The following is a 19817-nucleotide window of genomic DNA, read 5'->3' on the forward strand; positions in this document are numbered from 1 at the left end:
CAAACTTTAAACCCTCATAACTTCGAAATTTTTATAAATATTTTTTTTTAACATTTTTTCCATGTTCCTGGTATCTTACCTTATATGGCATTTTTCTCTGGGGCGCGAGTTCTGGCGCACCCTGTATATAGTTCGAATTTCCATATAAGTATATTTTTTACGACTTAATTCCATTCAAGAAATTATCAAAGTCCTACCAAAAAAGAGGCCTAGGCCACAAATATGTAACAAAATGATGTAAATGTGTAAGAAAAACAATTACTTTGATTTAATTTTTTTCTAATATTTTGAAGAATTAGTTCCGACGATTCTAATCACGATTCGTGGGCGAAGAAAACCACAGGAGTTAACAATTTCTTTGACTCAGATACACCATCAGATAACAATGAATGACAAAAGGTTAATCGGTTAGCTGTGAAAGCTAAGTTATCAAAATTTTGTTAAGACAGAACATTGTAACTTTAGATTATATAAACAATACACAAAATGTGTTGATAACTGGCACATTTTCTAACCACAAATAGACCTCGTCTAAAGAAACAACATTGCTATTTCCAACATTTGCCGAAAACGAAAGGTTAGTCGGTTAGCTGTGAAAGCTAAGTTATCAAAACTTTGTTAAGACAGAACATTGTAACTTTAGATTATAAATAAACAATACACAAAATGTGTTGATTTTGTTCAAAATATATTTTTCAACAGGAAAATGTGTAACAGGTATTTGCTCATAACTGGCACATTTTCTAACCACAAATAGAACTCGTCTAAAGAAACAACATTGCTATTTCCAACTTTTGCCGAAAACAAAGGGTTTTTTTTAGATGAGTTCATTAACCAAATAGATGAAATAAAATCTCTGTAAACAGTTTAAAACTATTAAAAAAAGTCGTACGCCTGTGTAAAAACGATCTTCAAGTTTTTAAAGAAGATATTCGTGTTATGATTAAAGAACAATTTTCAGATACAAAAAACTGAAACTAAGAAAGAATTTAAAAATGTATTAAAGGTGCCTTATGATGCTGTTTAAATAAATGTTTTTCCTTTATGATTATTTAGAGTATGTATTATTTTATAGTAAAGGTTATTCTACAATTATTCATTAATTCTCAATCCTGTTCTGGATACTATACCTTAAAAAAATGCGAAATGCCTTGACATTTTAATTTTTTAATATACCCTTAAAAACGAGGCAATATCCTAAAAAATTACCAATTTTGTCGAAGGTGATTTTTTTAGCTGAAACCGAATTTTAAATTCCTTAAAAACAGGACAGAATCCTTTAAATTTTAACTATTGTGCTGAACAGGCCTATATAGTGTAATACATTTAGAAAACAAATAAAATATAAAAAAATTCAAAATCGAGACTGGTGATGCTTAGGCAACTGATTGCCTGAGACTGTTTTATTTGCATATACAGAGTGTTTGCGGATAACTAGCAAATATTCTTCTAGCCATTATAAAACTCGTCAAGTGAAACAACCAAGGAGGTTAGATATAACGTCCTTGGGAACAACCCATCTTCGTTTAGGTATGTCCTAATACCATATTTACATTTATTCATAAGAAAAAAACTATGGAACATAAACAGTGTCAATGTTAGTGGGTCATTAATACTTGCCGTTATAAAAATTGCTCGAAATGTTGTCCTTTGCCACGCTTGAGCTCTTCGGGCTAAGGAAGCTTGCGTTTGCACACACATCCCCGTGTGATTTCTAATTGATGGGTTGCTTGAATCACACGATCGGTCAGCTCTTCAAAGGTTTAATTTGGGCTGTGTACACTAATTGTACGAATTGTACTGAATTATACGAATTTAAATCTGAAGACCAATCCATCGCTCTGGAAAATGGTTGTTCAACCAATTGGTGGTGGTGGGATAATGTGGTGGAAGGTGGAGTTACATCTGAATAAATACCGCATGTCCCTCTATGTTGTTAAGGGCAAGTTCTTCATCAAATCGGTCAACGCATTTTCCAAAAAATCCAGATATGCGTCGCCAGTTAACGTTGAGGTAAAATGTGGGGTTCAAATAGGTGATCTTTAATGATCCCTGCCCAAACATATCATGAAAATCGTTCTTGGAAGTGATGTTCGAACACTCGACGAGGATTATTGTCTGACCCAGATGTGGGTGTTATAACGGTTGGTTCTAACAACATTTTGTGTAAAAAATGTGGCTCCCGTTTTGGTGGCCGTATTAATAAATAAATAACTTGATCCTATTGATGTTACTGTATTTTGAGTTGCATAAGAAGGTCCAATGTGTGTATTTCTGGTTGCAGAACTATTTTTTCTTTCTATCATTAAGTAAAAGACTTCCAAATGCTGAGTTATTACAAAAAATACAAAAATTTTAAAACAAATTTCTATCTAAGTTTATGAACAATAAAACTTTGTTTTCTTTCTCATTATGGAAACAATCTTGCTAAGGAGACGCAGTTACTAAATTTCACTTTTACTTACGACAAAAGTTTCAAACGAAGACACATTAAATCTCACCCAAAGAGAAAATATTTTGCACTAATTTTAATTATTCCAGAAACTAGGTATTTGTTTGAGTCTTTACGTACTGATACCAGTTTTTCGCATTTATTTTTAATGACAAATGGAAAAGATCATTTCCGGTTTGACTGGAAAGTGAGTTTAGCTCAGTTTAGTAGCAAAAATTCTTGAAATTTATTTCTGAATAAGAATGAAAAATGACTATTTTTAATTGACATGGAAGTAAGTACCTTTTCTTTTACTTACCTTTTGTTTACCTTTACACATTTCACTATTACACTTATAGTACATATTTTAAAGCTATTATCATTTTGGAGTAACAATTGTTTGAATTATTAGTATTCGAATTTTAATAAGAGAAAATTAATAAAAAAAACTTACCTATACATATTTCACTGTTACACGTTCTTTCGTACACCTTTCAAATCTCGCGCTCTTATACGCTCGCCATCTTTTAACATACAGAATGCCACCAGGAACACAAAACAAATATTTAAAAAATTCTGTCTGTTAAAAAATTTTGACATTTATTGTCTATTCTGACATTTATGTCTATTTAATGATACTGATGATCTTGAATATGTTTTTTTTTATAATTATGTAGTAAAAGTGCAAAATTTTTGCCAATAAAGGACCCAAATTCATTCTCATGAATCAATCTTTTGTTGCCGGTAAATTACCAAATGATTGGAAAACAGCACTAGTTAGACCAATTTATAAAAAAGGAGATAAATTTGATGCAGAGAACTATCGTCCTGTTAGTTTAACCAGTTTAGTTGTTAAAATAATGGAATCCATCGTTTATGTTGAATTTTGTAAGAACAAATTACACTTGTTCTTAATCTTTTTTTCCGCACCACAATAAGATTATACAGCGATATTTAATTTAAATTACACTAATTTTTCTTGTTTCATAGGGTTATTCATAAATAAGGCTCGAATTATATACAAAATGCATATTTGTGATTATTATGAGGTATATCAACAAAATTATAAGTTTTCTATGCATATCTGATGTTTTTTGATTAATATAGGCCAATTAAAAAATGCATATTTTGGCAACTTCGTGCAAATTTTAGGAAATATTGCATATTTGTGCATATTTTTCTCAAATCACAAATTTCTGATTAAACATTTCAGTTCAAGTTAAAAATTAGACAGTTTAAGAAAAAAGATCCGATTAGAAATATGTTAAAGAGAAAAATTGTTTAAACTTTTGAGATTACCAAATTATTAATATTTTTTTCTTAAATAAAACACTTTTTTAATTAATGTTTTACAAAGATATGTTCATGCATTTTATAAATGTACAAAAATATTTATTAAAAATGTTACAATTTATGTTAAAAAATTATAAACTTTATCTGTTGTCAAAACTTTCTTCCACCGCCCAAGGGGTGGTACGTTTAAACCATTAATTAAAATAAAAAATATTTTGGCATCGCTTTTTTACAACCTTTAAATATTCATCAATTTATTAAAAAAAAAGCGAATAGTTTATTAAAAAAAATTCTTTAATACTTGTAAGTCAAACATTTTTTTTAACAAAAATTCTTGTAACAAGCTCGTTGTCTATAAAAAAATTTTGTGGTAGGTTTCCATTAAAAAAAATTGTTAGTATGTTTATCACGTAAGTTAAACAATTAATTTATATTCTTTTTTTTTTGGAATAGCAATTTTATAGCCATTATACACCTATAATATTTTTGACAAAAAAATTGATAGTTTCATTCCATCCAAATCCAATCCAAATCAACTGTAATAAAAAATAAGTATAATAATAAATAATAAGTACTGGACAAAAACTCGAATCAGATGATAATTAGTGCTAAAATTTTATTATTTTCCCAACAAATTGCAAAAATTCATGTTTTTTCTTAATTCAAAGGCCTTCAACGCGTTTATCTAAAATTTTTACTCCCCTTATCGGCGTTTTTACAATATGTGATTATCAGAGTCGAGTCAGATTTCGACCATTTCGTTAGTGTTAGTCTTTTAATTCGTACTAGTTTTGTCAATTTTATTATTTTAACTGTTTGTGTTGTGTTTTAATTCGTTACATGGATCGAGGTATGTAACAAATTTATAAATCTCTTTTTGTATTTTTTTTTATTTAGGTGCAGAATATTTCGATTTTCTAAAAAGCGTGCAAGGAGTTACAAAAGCTCCTGAAAACGTAATTAAATATCACTGCAAAAAACTACGTTTGCCTCGATTCAAAAACCTTATTGATTGAGATGTTTTAGGCAATTCAGCAGCCCCCTTGAGCAAATTTTCCTTATTAAAATCATGAGTATCACTGTACAAGGGACACAAATCGAAACGATCGCCTCCATCTTCATTAAAGTGTTTATAACCTGTTACTGGTTCTTCACATAAGTAACACATGGAAGCCCCACAAGAACAAGTCATTTTATTACAACCCTCTTCTTTGAAAAATTTGACCCCACATTTATAACATTTCCTGGAATTTTTAACAACGTAAGTGAATAATTCCTTGTTTTGTTACCTCAACAAAGCCTCAGTCATTTTATTCTCAACAGAAGTTCGCGCCTTGACGTCAGCATCCTCGTCGATTTCTTCGCACCTTAAAGGGGCATGCGACGGCTTCTTGCACATCCTGCAGGACTCCTTCACGCACTCAGGATTCAAACACGTGAAAATGGTGTAGCCCTCAGCAGGAATCGTGGCGAAATCGCAAAATGGACACATTTCCAACTCCTCAATTCCTGCAGCTTTGATCTCCTCGAGGGCTTTCTTTTGGGCGATTTTCGAGAACAATTTCGGACTCAAAACGGCCTAAAATTCGTTTTATTCAAACACAACGACTTATCACCACCAACTTGTAATGTTTGAAGACTAAATGAGGATTCGCAACTGGCGAGACATGAAAAAGACAGTTTTCCTTCCCCAAAGGCCACTTCGACACTTTTCACAATACAAGATTTACAAAATTTGCAATTGTTTTCACACGTGTGGATGTCACGTGGGAGAACTTCCTCGTCGTAGCAACAATTACAAGTTTGCATTAAACCGCGATTTTTCGCTTCTTCGCGTTCCAAATTTTCGAGTTTTTTCATTTCGGTGAGATAATGGGTGATTTCTTATTAATTGATCCTGCAGGACTCCTTCATGCACTCGGGATTCAAACAAGTGAAAATGTTGTAGCCTTCAGCAGGAATTGTGGCGAAATCGCAAAATAGACACATTTCTAACTCTTCAATTCCTGCAGCTTATTTGATCTCCTCGAGGGTGGATCATCTAGTCGTAAGTGATTTTTTTTTAATTGAAAATTTTTAATTGGTTTTATTACCAGTTGATGGAGGGACAACATGCTCATTACCACCATAATCATCGGCGCCATTAATTATAAATATTTTTTACTAGTTGAATACATTTATTTTACTACGATTGTGGTTTTATTTCTTCTCCTTTTTCATTACTTTAGTGAGAAAAATCGGTGAAAGGCCGTGACGTTTAATTTTTAACAAAATTTTGGTCGATTTTCGATACCCAGAGCGGTCATTTACCAATAAGTCCGGATTTATTGTTTTTTTTTTGTTTTTTATGTTTTTATCGATATGTGGGATATGAGGATAAATAAAAAATAAAACATTTAACTCGTATTGTCAATATTTATTTTTTAACTATTTCCATTAAATAATACAGAGTGTCCCACATTAGACTTTCATATCTAATTTCCCTGTTATTTGCCAACGGATTTTTATGAAATTTAAATTGTAGGAAACTTAAAAGGTGGTTAATAAAATTACCCCAAGATAAAAAATATAATTTTAATACATATTATCTCAATGTAAAATTAAGCGAAACTACTATTATACAGGGTGTTTTGTTTTTATTGTTACAAATTTAAACAGGTGATAGAATATTCAATTCAATTAATAAAAGTTTCCTATGAACATGTATCGAAATTTTTTAATGGATTTTTTAAAATATTTCAGAAACCATTAAAGATAAAATTACAAAATTTGATACAATTGATAACCTTTATACACCCAAACGAATTCAAAGATAAAATGTCAAAATTTTTACTCAGGAGCGTCTTAAACTGGGGGGGTTTAGGGTTAAAAGTGCTCTAATTATTTTGGCTGTTGGTTCTTGCCACTTTCAGCCAATTCTAAATTTCATAGTTTTTTACAAAAAATTGCGTTTCTTTGATACAACTTATCGTTTTTGAGTAAAATCAGTTTACAATATGTGTTACAGACCATAAAGAGGATAAAAATTAAAAATTAAATTCGTCTTATCGTTTAAATGCCCGTGAATAAAAATTTCGACAACTAATATTTGAATTCGTTCAGGTGTTTAAAGGTGCTGTACCAACTTGTGTAATTTTGTCTATACTGCAATAGTGGAAAAACTCCATTAAAAAACGCATCTCTTTCAGGGGGTGTATCTCGCTTACATAACATTTTTTGATACATGTTTATAGGAAACTTTTGTTTTACAATTGAATATTCTATTAGTTGTTTAAATTTGTAACAATAAAAACGGAACAGCCTGTATTGTTAAGTACTAAAAAATAGATCTCCACACAAAAAATTAATAAAATCACTMGTCTTAATCAGTGGAAATACGTCGATTATGTTGTTAAAATTTTGATTTAGTTTTTGAGAGAATTTTGTCAAAGTTAACCGTAAAACAATGTTGCTGAAACAAGAASCTGTATCCTGAATTGTAACTATGTTTAACGTTATTTGTGGCTTTTTTCAATGTTTCTGGTATTGTATCTTACTTGGCATTTTTCCCTGGGGGGGGCGAAACAGCCTGTATAGTAGTGGATTATTGTCAGGTGAATAAAAGTTGAAACCTTTTACATACGTCAAAATAATGAMTCACTCTGTATAAATACCAGAGATTACCGCTACAAATTTTTAGATAATTCTTTATTTATTTTTTAAATATTAACTGAGAGACAATATTTTGATTTAAATGCAGCAGGGTTGATGGGGTGACTTAGTGAAAGAGCAAAAATCTAAAAAAAATTATTTTTTTTATTCAAACAAGTGTACATTTTTTATAGATTTTGCAAAAAAATACATTAATTTTAAAAATCAAAAATTCATTGCCCTCCCTTAATTTTTGTCCGATTCAAGTTTGTTACGACGGCGGACACTGGAGGTTTCCTCGGAACTAGCTTCCTCCAATTGTCTTTGCTCATCAACAGCATTTTGAACTTTGAGAAAATCGTCGAAAAGACGCATGTAGTCAACAGTTCTGTTGTAAACTTCCTCATAGAGAAATTTCTGTTCATAGTATCTTCTAAAAGCATCAACCAGGCAGGCTTGTCTCAGTTCTTCGTTGTTTTTACAAACTTCGTAGATCTTGGAATCTTTAACAGCGCGATTGAGGAGCTCAGCAGGGCCTAGCTCACTGAAAAAAAATCAAAAAATTAGTAAAAGATTTTCCAACTTTATGTACTTACTGCAAAAGCTCTAAGAGATTATTTGTGATATTTTTCAACTCCCTCTCGTTATCTTCTAAACGTCTGGAATAAAAGGAACCCATTTTGCTTGCTTGGAGGTGCACGAACAATAAGCAAATGAAAAAATGAAACTTACACTTTAATTGATAAAGAAGCAATGAAGAGTATTTAATCTAAACAAAATGGCAACGATTATGTAGTATTACTAGTATTCCAAGAAAATTCATAATAAGCAATTGGTTTTTAATCAAGAATGAGATATTTACATACCTAAAAATGATTGGCCTTATTTTTTTAATATATAAAAATATATAAAAATTGACAAAAGGTATTCTACAGGTAATTCTTAAATAGACCGACAAAATTTTATTACAGCTTCCCAAGTATAAATGGAGACAAACTGTACCCTTTTTATCTTTTAGGGGCAAAACCCCCTTAATCCGTGTCACTTACGGCGTTTATGATTGTTGCAATGATCAAGTACATTTTCATCAAATACCACTACCTGTGCTAATACTATTTACGAACACATCAGTGGCGTACGCTTTACCTCTAAAATGACTTTAATAAATTTTATTTGGAGAACGGTTAAACAAAGAATTTTTTAAATATTTTTTTCAGCATGTTTTCATTTGATACTACCAAGGATAAAATTTTGTCGGTCTATTTAAGAATCACCCTGGATTTGCCTTCGCAATTCGCAATTACAATTTAAGTTAGTTTTAAATTATGTGATATTTTTAAATTATGTTACACCGTGTTCGGTGTACGATTTTTGTGATCTAAAGGTACAGAATTTTTCAAATTTACACCATCAAAAATTAATTTTTTTTTTCTTAAATTCGACCCAACAACGTTTTCTGAACTTTTCCGAGTTTCTAAGACCTCTGGCAGTGTAAAACGTCATTTGAAAAAAAAATGTTAATGCATTTTTTTCGGAAAATGTAAAAAAAAACATTTGCTTGTAATTGAAAACTCAGAGTCGAAATAATTACACAAATAAACAAATAGTAGAACAGTGCTGTGGCATTAAGGCAGAACCCGATATGTTAAAAAAAATCTTTTTAAAGCCAATATACAGGGGCTCTCAGAACCCACGCCCCAAAGAAAAATTCCAAGTAAAATAAGATACCAATTCAACCTGTCAAAAAAATTTTACATTTATTTTTTGACATTTGACATTTTTTGTCTTTTGTTTGTTACTGATGATATTGTATATGTTTTTTATAACTATTTAGTAAAGGTACAAAATTTTGCTAATAAAAGCCACAAAATAACGTTAAACATGGTTACATTTTAGGATACAGCTTTCTTATTTCCTCTTTTAATAGCCTGCAGCAAAAAAACATGGAAAATTATTTTTCCAACAAAAATAAATAGACAAAGTGCAAAATTTAATCTCCTATAATTTTGAAATGTTTGTAGATAGAATTTTTTAATTTTTTAAGATTTATTATTGGTATTTTACCTTACATGGTATTTTTTTTGAGTGCCCGCGAAATGTTTGTCAGGGGTGGAGGGGAAGCAACTTGGGAGTTATTATTACCTTTAGTTTATTGTTTAAGTTGAAACAGCAAATTTGGAATGTCATTTGAATTAAAAAATAGCAACCCGATTTGGATTTGAAGCTTCTGCAATTGAAAAGAAAAATAGAGAGTTGCTCCTTAGCGGATGAAATGTCAGTGTCATTAAATAATATCTGTTAAAAAAATATTTCTTCCATCACCGTTTATTGCAGTAATTACAAAAACATACAATATACAATTTATAAGTTTACTTTACAAAAATGTATCCTATCAACATAGCATATATCTATCTATATATTATAATAACATGACTATGACGTATATAATCACATCCTGATTTAATATCCGTTGTTATAATACTATAGGTACATTTATTTACTGAGTATTTGACAGAACACTAAAATTTTTACTAAATTAAATTAAATATTCTGTAAATAATATGTTACAAAGCCGTTTACAAGTATAAAATAGCACTCATAGTATAAATTTGCTGTAAAGTCTATAAACAGTAGTGGCAGTATCAAACAGACAAGTGATGTTAAATAATGAGATTTACAAAGTCTTCGAATTGGATATAATGTCCTTTTACGTTTTTACAAAACTTCATTTATGTACATACACAATATTAGTCCCATTCTCCAATATACATGGTACGTGACTGATTTGGAATATACGCCCTTGTAGGTATAGGTAATCGTCCGTAAATTTGGTTATAGGGTGATTCGACTACGTCCGAGTCTACAGATAAAAAAATTAACTATCTCTATTATAGCAGACATTATAACACTTACCGATACCACTTTCAAAACTCCTCGTATGCCACATTGAATGTTGGTGCATATTATGATGCGAACTAATATGCTGTTGGTGCATCACAGGAAGGGGAGGTGGAGCTTGCTGACTTATTGAAAATCTCTTCGACGAGACAGATTCCTTCGCTTTAGATTTTGCAACAAAATTCGGAACACGTGCCCTTAATCCACAATAATAGGGGTCATCTATAAATAATAATTAGAGCAACCAAAACACGGACTTCCAACATACCGTATTTTTTATTGTCTTTTGATTTTTCCTTCCCTCGAGAAGACGGGAATGGCTTCAGACGGCTGTTGTCGTGCTCGTGGTCGTCATAATCGGGCTGCACAAAAAATACATAGAAACTTGAAACTTTCTCTCAGAAGAAAGGATTTGTATTTAATGTACATAGATATATTTCGTAATTACAGCATTTTTAACAAATAATTAGATTGGTTAGTAGACCGTGAGTCGTTACAAAAAATTATTTAATGTAGGTATTTTAAAATTTCTAATTATTATTTATTGTCGAAGAAGTGTATTATAAGGAAATTTTGATAATTCTAAGACAAATCAGTGTGACGTGTGGCAGTTGGTGGGCAATAATTAAATCTGATAGCATCTCGCCGGTAACGGTCATGATGTGGATTCTATTACGGCTTAGAAATTTATGTGTTTATTATGATTGTAGGCGTGCAAAGCTTGTTGGTGCAAAAATAAACAAAGACCGACCTTAGGTATGTCATGGGGATACATATTTTCGCGGGGTGGTAGTTTAGGTGGTTTTTCGCTCCGTCGCTGTGCGTGTTGTTGGCTCTGCAAAAGGAGTTGTTCTCTAGTGGCTGCCACACTACCCGCCCCCGCGAAACCTGAACTACCCGACGATCCGCTACCGTTACCTGCAACGCTGTAGGGATCTTCATCTGGAATTGGAATGCGTGGTCTGTTCTTGATGTCCATTACCCGTTGTACTGAAATTAAATACACACACACGTTGATAATCCGACAGAAGAATTTTTGAAAAGCGGCTTTTTTGGTAGTGCCAGCTAATCGAACAGATTACTCGAAAGGCGTAGGCGTAGGCGTACCTGGAGGAAGTTTCGATTTTAGCATGTCCATGGCGACGACGTTTATAATGAGAACCCAAATAGGGCATTCCAGTAACTCAGGTTCCGATTTTACAAAAGCTATTGCACTCAAGCACTGACATTCTAATCTTCGACGATCAGGGTAGGCACGCCGTAATTCACGATTTACATTTGACTGAAATTTCTTCATATCGAACAGCTGGAATTACATTTTTGACTTTTACGCAACAAAAATTTGCGGGTTTTTTACCTTTACAGGCTTTTCCGGCTCTAAAGCACAATTAGGTAATTTCAAAATTTCATTTCCTATCGCATTTTCGTCGTCTTGGCCCGTATTTTTTATGTAAACGTTACATTTTGATACCCGTTTTATTAGAATATTTCCCGCATCGTCCATTTTTATTTTAACCCCCTGAAAAAAACATTCGTACAATTAACACAAAAGCGGCTACAAATACGTACATGGCCTATGTGTCTTTTGAATTCCTCCGTTTTTTGGTCTCTCATTGGGTTGTCAAAGCCACACAAACCAATCCTAGAAAAATAAAGTCAATTTTTTTCCCATGGAAATAAAAAAAAAATTAAACGTATTTTGTTGTTTTGTGTTTCTAAACGGTACACACAATTTAGTTCAGACTAAGATAATGTTAATCCTAAACCGTACAAATATTTTCAAAATTTTCAAATATGTGATTAGTTTTTGCTTAGTTGACAAATTCTTGATTAGAAAAATTTTCCAGTAAGCATGCGTAGTGACCGTCGATTAGTTTTAAATAAAATATCCGGTTATGCCGAACAACAATTCCACATTGTAATTAATACTAGTTGTTTTAACTGTGAAAAGGTCAGAGTAAAAAAGTATTATTCAATTCGAAGATATTAGGAATTATTTAATGTTTGTGGTATTTAAGTTTTTGCCGTTTCACAATTTATTCTTATTATATAGGCAAGATTTAGTAAAAATATCTGCGTTGCCCAGACTAGACGACCTTGTGTAATTGCAAAGGCGTCTTTGGCCAGCGAACTCAGTTGGTTTATCCTAAAATAACATTGCTTGACAAATTGGAAATTTTTAGTTTTCTGAAAAAATGTCGCGCTGTTGGGTACAAATAATGAACTTATCAGAAATTTATTAACTAATAGATTAATTAGATCGGTTGACAAAGTCGCAATGCATGGAGAATTTCCTGCTATTGACTACCGTTATTTATTTAATATACATGAAGTGTGAAGACGTAAACAATGTGATATATAATACATACTTTCAATAATTATAACTGCATTAAATGAAGGTCACCCAGTTTAATTAAAAATATCGTTTGCCCAAAATTCTACTCATTACACGTCTAAATTGATTTTGTATTAAGTCAAAGCAAACTTTTATTAATTTTCTAGCGCACTTCGAAACTTGATTACAGTGTAGGTCACCCTATTAGAAAGGCTTTTGTGTACCTATTACATATGTAACAACTGTTCTGCAATACGTTCGCCCTCTCAGCCTCTCACAATGAAACGTAAATGTAAAACTTACCGAAAACCATCAAATCCATCATCGGATCCATTTACTGTCAAAACCGGGGCTCGGGCATATGCCTTTGCGACTCTTCGGTTTCGTTCTAAAACAATCACTTTGGCCCAAATTTCATCATCTATCTGAGTCCATTTATCGAGAACTTCTTGAATGTGATCCTGAAAAGAGCATTCATATCACAATTTCAGCTAATATACTTAAGAGTAAAAGTTTGATCAAATTGGAAAGGGATATAGTTCAATAAATTGTTGCACAAGTTGAATAAAGTTATACAACGTTGTCCTACTTTAAGGTTAGCCATAATTTATTATTTATTAAAATGACTATGGCTTAGAAATTTAAATGCTGTATTAAATTTTTTGGACAAATTAGTAGAACAAATTTTTTTTATCACGACTTTCATTTGCAATTAACATCACCAGTAGTGGTAGTTGATTAATAAGAAGTAAAACAGACTTGCGGTTTTACTACATTTGTTTAATTTAATTAAAATGCTGTAAAACAATAATAAGTTTAGTGAAAGTATAGAGAAACTGCGTTTATTTAAATTTAAGTCAAATATCACATACTGAAAGTCGTTTCATAGAAAAATTTAAAATATCATCTAAATTTAGAAAACTTTTAACCTACTAGTGACTATTTGTATGGTATACTACTTTATTGTAAGCTGTTCAAAGAAATATAAAAACCTTTAACACACCCAATCACTATTAGAAAACGGTTCTAGATGGTTACCTCGACCTTGTTACAATATAGTAGATCCAAAAATGAGTGAAACGCGAGTTCTTTGTAATCTAAAAAATGTCTGCGGTTGAGCAGTTAGAAATATCCAAAGTTTGATATTATCTCAAAATCCGGCAATTTATTCAGTTTAGTCAATAAATTGTCACACTCCTTTAAATAATGGGTGTGTAACGAAGGACGCAGAAATGAAATGTCTTTCCAATTCGCTTAAAATGACACACAAACGCCAATAGATGCAGAATCTGTAGATAGTGTAACATGTCATTGCATCAGGACATTGGGGAATTGCATAATGTGATGCAAATGTTTTAAATAGTATATTCACAGATCATTATGAAATATTCGCGCATAATAAAATTAGGTAAAATTCACATGGGACTTAGATCAGACGAGTCAAATAGAAACGTTTAAAACCATTTACTGACATGAAATTATCAAACGTATTTGTCGCACGGACAAAGGTATGCTGGAAAATATTTGAACGTGAATGTATAGTTTGTTACAAGGACGTTACAGTAACGGCTAAAATGCCGTAAGGTGTAATAACGTTGGTTACGTAGCATAGCAACACTAAGCAATCTGTTGCACGTTAAGGACCCTATGTAATTACCTTATTAACTGTATCTCGCGTAAAAACTATCAACAGATAATTTAATTTGACACGCTTTATCTTGCCTCCTCACTTATTTGTTTCTATCAAATATTAATATTGAACAGTCGGTTTGTTTAATTGCAAAATGTCATTAGATCGTCATGCATAGAATTTCAGAGAAAGTTGACATTTAAAATCCTTGTAAAGTGTGAGGTTTATTAAATTTCCGAATTAATCATAGAGTAGAAGTAAGAATAAATCCGATACTTTTTAACAAAATGTGATTTAGCTCGAAGTGAGACATTAGGGAAGATCACTTCAAGCATTTGAATGAATATCTTAGAGAATCAAAATATTTGTTTTAAATAATACGACGGCCTGTGAAAGTTGTTTGGCCGGTCGTCAGGGTCTCCGCAAATGTCAAGATCGTTGTCCAGCTTGTACAAGTAGGAACATATACTAAATTTATAATGAGAGCACCGTGTAAATGTAAAATTTGGGAATAGACTTGCGACAGAAATTACCATTCGATTTGATTTTCAATTAGTCGTAATTTTTTCAATACAAAAAATCAAACTACTTGATCAGTTAAGTGTGTAACTTTCTACTTACACTATAATGTACCTAATACGCACGCCCACTATTTGTTTTACATACAGAGTTAACTGTTGTCGCATTTTATTAGCTCGTGCCTTTGGATATTCCGCCTATTAAGTACAGGGTGATTCAGCTAAGATGACGAACCTGTGACCGGTTCTTGAAAGCAACCAAAATTAAATTTAGAATGAAAGAGCAAAACACCCTTAAAATTTTTCAAAGTAATTATTTCATCCTTTTGTTAAATATAACGAGTATTTTTTATTTTAATTTTTTAACAAAGATGAGGTGAGAAGCGCTCATAATTGCAAAGAAGGCGTTCAAAAATCCATTAATTTTATCAAGCTTCACAATAATTGGCTATTATAAAATTTTCTATTGAGTTCAATAAACTCGCTAGTAGAGTTTACCCTAATAAAATTGAATTAACGAGAAGGTGGTCTTCCCAAAATACGAAATGTTTGGGCGTACTGGAACCCGTTAAGCTTGAATTTATGTATGGCTTTAGAGGAAATCAGCTTACTCGAATGTAAAATTAAATTACATAATCTATGGCTACTAAAAAACTGACTACTAAACTTTTGGTGGAGAATTAATTAATTCAATTTGTTTGTTGCCAAAAAAACCTTACCTTATAAAGCTTGTCTTTTTGATACCAAACATCTTCTTCGTCTTCTGGGGGTTGGAAAGTGGAATCCATGTGCAAATCATCTCGAGATCTTGAAAGAATGCGACGACGAGAAACCATTTCAGGTGTTTCAGGTAAAGGCAAAGCTAAAGTTAATCTGTAAAAAATACAGTTTCATGTTTAAATTGCACCAAACCTAAATTTAATTAATACTACACGCCGCGTTATTTTTGTCATGAACTGAAGAAAAATTACGTTAGGATGAATGTATAAAAAAGTTTCAATTTACCTTAAAAGTCGTGAGTCGTTTTTTAAGCTACATCGGAAATTTTTGTTTGCACCGTAAATCAAACATTTTAAGTGAAATTTTTGCTTTTGATGCTTGTGAAATTGCTAACAATCTTGTGATACTACGTGAGTTGTTCGCACCTGGTGTTTTTAAGAAAAGTTACTGTGAAAAAGGTACACATGACACAGACAAATAATCTTCGAGTTCTTAGAAGTGCGGCACGTTTTACCATCCAGTGGTACCAACATTAAGACAGTTTAGCATTTCCATAAAACCGTATAGTGTTGCTCATTGTGCAATTTCAAAGAAAACAAAGTTGCTGGAAACTACTCATAGTCCTAGTTTAATAATTTGACTATACTACTTCTAAGTAGGATAGCAACACGAAAGCATTTTTGTCGTAAAAATGTGCAAAAACACTGCTTTAAACCGTGTAAGAATGTGAACATGAGATATATCATGTGGAGTAATTTAGAACGGTGAAAGTGGTCCAGCGTATACTTCACTGGTTTACAAAAGTGGTTCTTATACTCAGCTGTGATGCAATAATATCAATAAAATAGCAACATATTGTACCAAATAATTCGTGAGGATCAATAGATACGCTCTAATCAAAATTTGATCAGGCTATCACATGTTTGAAAGTATAAGATAGACATCATAATATATTGTATATTTCTTGACGAGAGAGTTGGTGAAACGAGTGAAACTTCAGCTAGCCTTGTTAGATATATAGTGGAACAGACAAGTTACGCTCTATACAAATGTTCCTGTATAATGCTGTTAATTTAACGGCGAATTGTATTTCTCATTTAGTAACCATCATGGGTACCAAATCATTTTCACATTGATTGTATGTGAGATGTTCCGCTGTACATGAAATACAACAATTTTAGTGCGCCTAAATGACTTTATATCAATTTGAGCCTCAAACTGTATAAATACACTTATTTTGACATTTTTCATTTACTAGGCTAAGGATACTGCTTCCAGCCTCATGTTTATACACAAAACGTAATTATTTTGAAATATCCGTCTGTTTTTGTAGTTTATTAAGCGACTGACTTGCATTTGAACAAAATTTATGTAGAAAATGACTGTATTTTGGTGAGATTTTTCGGAGATTTCAATGTGCGATGAGAAGAGATACCCGATATTTTTCTTAATTGGTGCTAAATGACGAATTCTTATGCCAACCAAAGTTCATATAACTTTGAAAAGCCTATGAATCACAAGTCATATTTAAAATTCAATAAGCGCCTCCGAATAACATTTCTTTGGCGTATTCCTTGGCATTTGGATGAGTAACCCGAAACGAAAACACTGTTAAACAATAAATCTTTATGCCAAAGTCGGTAGAAAAATAAGAAAGTGCCATATGATCTATTGTACTTTCTGGTGTGATATTGTCAAGTTTGATGCTGCCAGTTTCAGAATTACTCACCAAAAACTAAAGGGCGTGTACGGAGAAAAAGTAATCCAAAGATAGAAATAGGAACTAGAGAATCACTACACTAGCAAAATTTCTGAAATAAATCCATTTCGGGCACAAATCTTGTCACACGCGACGAATTAAGTATATAAAACCGTCGCGGTGCTACAGCACACATCTACCAAAGAATAGAATGAAGGAAACATTCGGTTTAGAGCGCGCTTTCGACAGCGGCGTGCGCATACTCGTCTGACGTTAAGCTCATTATGACGTCATAAGTAAGTGGGTTAGCCCCTATCTCTCCCTGCTCTAACTGTTTCCAAGGTAAGTGGCAATCAAGCTACTTTCTTTTTCCTCTTTATTAAATTTGTATAGACATCTCGCGGGCGATGTCAAAAGCAACACCATGCAATCTAGATGCATACCCACTTTATACCCCAGGCAGGTATATCACCTTTGCGTCTTTTATCTACAGATCTACTCATCCAGAATTACAGTATCTACCCCTTTGTATGATTGTGTGACTTAAGTCTACTTGCCATATTCACATATCTACTACAATTTATTATTTATGTTTAAAAGTGAATTATAATCAACATTTTTTATCAGTGGTGAGTGTGAATATTTCATGTTCGAAATTATTTTACACCCGACTTGTAAAAAAACAATAAAATGATAAATCTTTGCACGTGTTTTTATGCTGAAAAATGCACGTAAGACGTGGTTAAAAATACCTGAGGTCAATGCTATGCACCTACCTACATAAAGAACTCAAGTACTTTTTTTGCATCATGATATATACAATATCTTCGAAACGAGTTTTCGATTAGGACAAATTGACAAAGTGCATTGACTATTTATATGCACATTTTTAAGACACATCAGGCGTAGTAAAGGATGCAATTACAATTCTCAATTAATATGGAATTAATTTAATTTGATATCATACAGCTGTAATTTTAGATTTAATCAAATCTGTTATTTAACAAGAGTACAGCGAGTAAGTCAAATCTTTATTAAAAATACGTGAATACGTCAGCTGCTTTTGAACAGAGTTTGTCTGTTTAAATTTTGTTCTAATTACGATGAATAAAGAATGTAATCACAAAAAATGACTCGCTTTCTGAACAAGACTAGTTAACGAAGATATGTAGTGAAACTAATTTTGATACCTACATATTTCCATTCGCCACATTGTTACATATAAATATTGAGGCAATAGCTTTAAGAAAGAAAAAATATCGATGGTGTGATAAACGTACATCTTGCTTCATATGAGTATGACCTGCCACGTGGTCAAATTTTAATACTTGAAACAAATGTGAAAAAAAAAACTATATAAAGTAACATTTTTATGAATAAACATTGGCATAAATGATGTCTTTTTTGGATTAAGTTTTCCCATAGGAAGAAGGATTTTGCAGCAAATAATTTGAAATATTTGAAAATCAAATAAAATAAATTATTCAAGTCACGTTTCCTGTGTCAAATTTTTAAAATGATTGAACCACATTGTCTATTTAAAATAAATTTCTGAATCATGGCTACAAAAATTAAAATTGGCACTCTGTGTTAAATATTTTAATATTGGGAAGAAATCTTGTAATGAGCTTGACGAAATCGTAACTGTTCAAAGTTATGTTTATGAAGTGAGTTACTTAACTTTATAATTTTACGAAAAAAACCTTCAAATATTTAATATTTATTAAAACACCGTGCGTGTGTCTGGTTACAATAACATAAATTAGTACAGTTTGTCGGAATTGTTAATTAATGTTAATATTTCTAGGTCGTAAAGCTCCTATGATTTCTAACTGGACTCGCGACTGTTATCTATGTATACCTGTAATTATTATGCGGTATTTATGTAGCATTGAAAAGAATTAGTTATTATTTATCAAAATACATGAATCTTAATTATATGTGAAGATACGTATTTATATTTTGTGATTTAACGAAATTTTATCGTACTTATGTAATGGCATGCAAAAATGATCCAACATTCAAATCGATGAGTTGATCGTCTACCTTCACATTTAAATGTCGCGACTGTGGAATTCAAGTAATACACCTTAAATGAGCGTACTGCTTTTGCTAAAAACATCACAATACATTTTTACTAGTGCAAAATCGCAAATATCGCAACAAAAATGATTTAATTAATTGATTGCTTAACGCATGTTGCTTATATATACACACTTTCTTATTTTTCAGTGGCGATTTTTGAATACCATTTATAAGAATATTAAAAAAAAATTGAAAAAGTTTACCCTTTATTTTCCCTTTTCCTTTTGTGTTTGGCGGTACCCTTGATGGTTTTATATAGAGTAATCATCTTGGAAAAATCGCACACTTTTCACTAACAAAGAACAATTCTTAAAAACATTTTTATCACAATCAGTCACTAACGTCACCGAAACTAATACACATTTTAATATCACATTAATTATGGTTGCGGTGCCACCGTTTTGAAGAGTACCGCATGCTTGCGCGAATGGTTTTACACTGAACACTTTTTAATATTATGTAGCGATGCCTTTCATAATAACAAGAGGCATCATGTGCAACAGCCGATGAACTTGTGTTTACCACATACATATTTTATATGTTCATTACAATAATTGCAAACTATATGTTTGTGGTTT

The 19817-nt window shown here is 31.8% G+C and overlaps 3 protein-coding genes across 4 annotated transcripts; all 3 read right to left on the bottom strand.

Annotated features, from left to right (window-relative positions):
* Nucleotides 1-4691: 4691 nt before the first annotated feature.
* LOC123006702 (E3 ubiquitin-protein ligase RNF216-like) lies at nt 4692-5584 on the bottom strand. The gene is made up of 3 exons (XM_044401385.1): nt 5348-5584; nt 5014-5303; nt 4692-4968 (listed from the first exon to the last, which is right to left on the bottom strand). Exons 1-3 carry the CDS (start codon nt 5582-5584, stop codon nt 4692-4694), a joined length of 804 nt encoding a protein of 267 aa, XP_044257320.1.
* A 2015-nt stretch (nt 5585-7599) lies between these two features.
* LOC123006655 lies at nt 7600-8049 on the bottom strand. The gene is made up of 2 exons (XM_044401300.1): nt 7951-8049; nt 7600-7898 (listed from the first exon to the last, which is right to left on the bottom strand). The coding sequence occupies exons 1-2, from the start codon at nt 8031-8033 to the stop codon at nt 7601-7603; spliced, it is 381 nt and encodes a 126-aa protein (XP_044257235.1). The 5' UTR covers nt 8034-8049; the 3' UTR covers nt 7600.
* Nucleotides 8050-9652: 1603 nt separating this feature from the next.
* LOC123006113 lies at nt 9653-19658 on the bottom strand. 2 transcript variants are annotated; one of them, XM_044400315.1, is made up of 10 exons: nt 19443-19658; nt 15455-15608; nt 12891-13048; nt 11822-11894; nt 11610-11771; nt 11360-11558; nt 11004-11242; nt 10521-10614; nt 10268-10474; nt 9653-10214 (listed from the first exon to the last, which is right to left on the bottom strand). In XM_044400315.1, exons 1-10 carry the CDS (start codon nt 19505-19507, stop codon nt 10102-10104), a joined length of 1464 nt encoding a protein of 487 aa, XP_044256250.1. In that variant the 5' UTR covers nt 19508-19658; the 3' UTR covers nt 9653-10101. The 2 variants fall into 2 exon arrangements, with proteins under 2 accessions (XP_044256250.1, XP_044256251.1); XM_044400316.1 differs by lacking the exon at nt 19443-19658 and adding an exon at nt 17185-17399.
* Between the last annotated feature and the right edge of the window lie 159 nt (nt 19659-19817).

This window comes from Tribolium madens, unplaced genomic scaffold (genome assembly GCF_015345945.1).
Source record: "Tribolium madens isolate multiple individuals breed KSU strain unplaced genomic scaffold, Tmad_KSU_1.1 Scaffold_2;HRSCAF=44;Tcas5.2_LGX, whole genome shotgun sequence".
Taxonomy (NCBI): Eukaryota; Metazoa; Arthropoda; class Insecta; order Coleoptera; family Tenebrionidae; genus Tribolium; species Tribolium madens.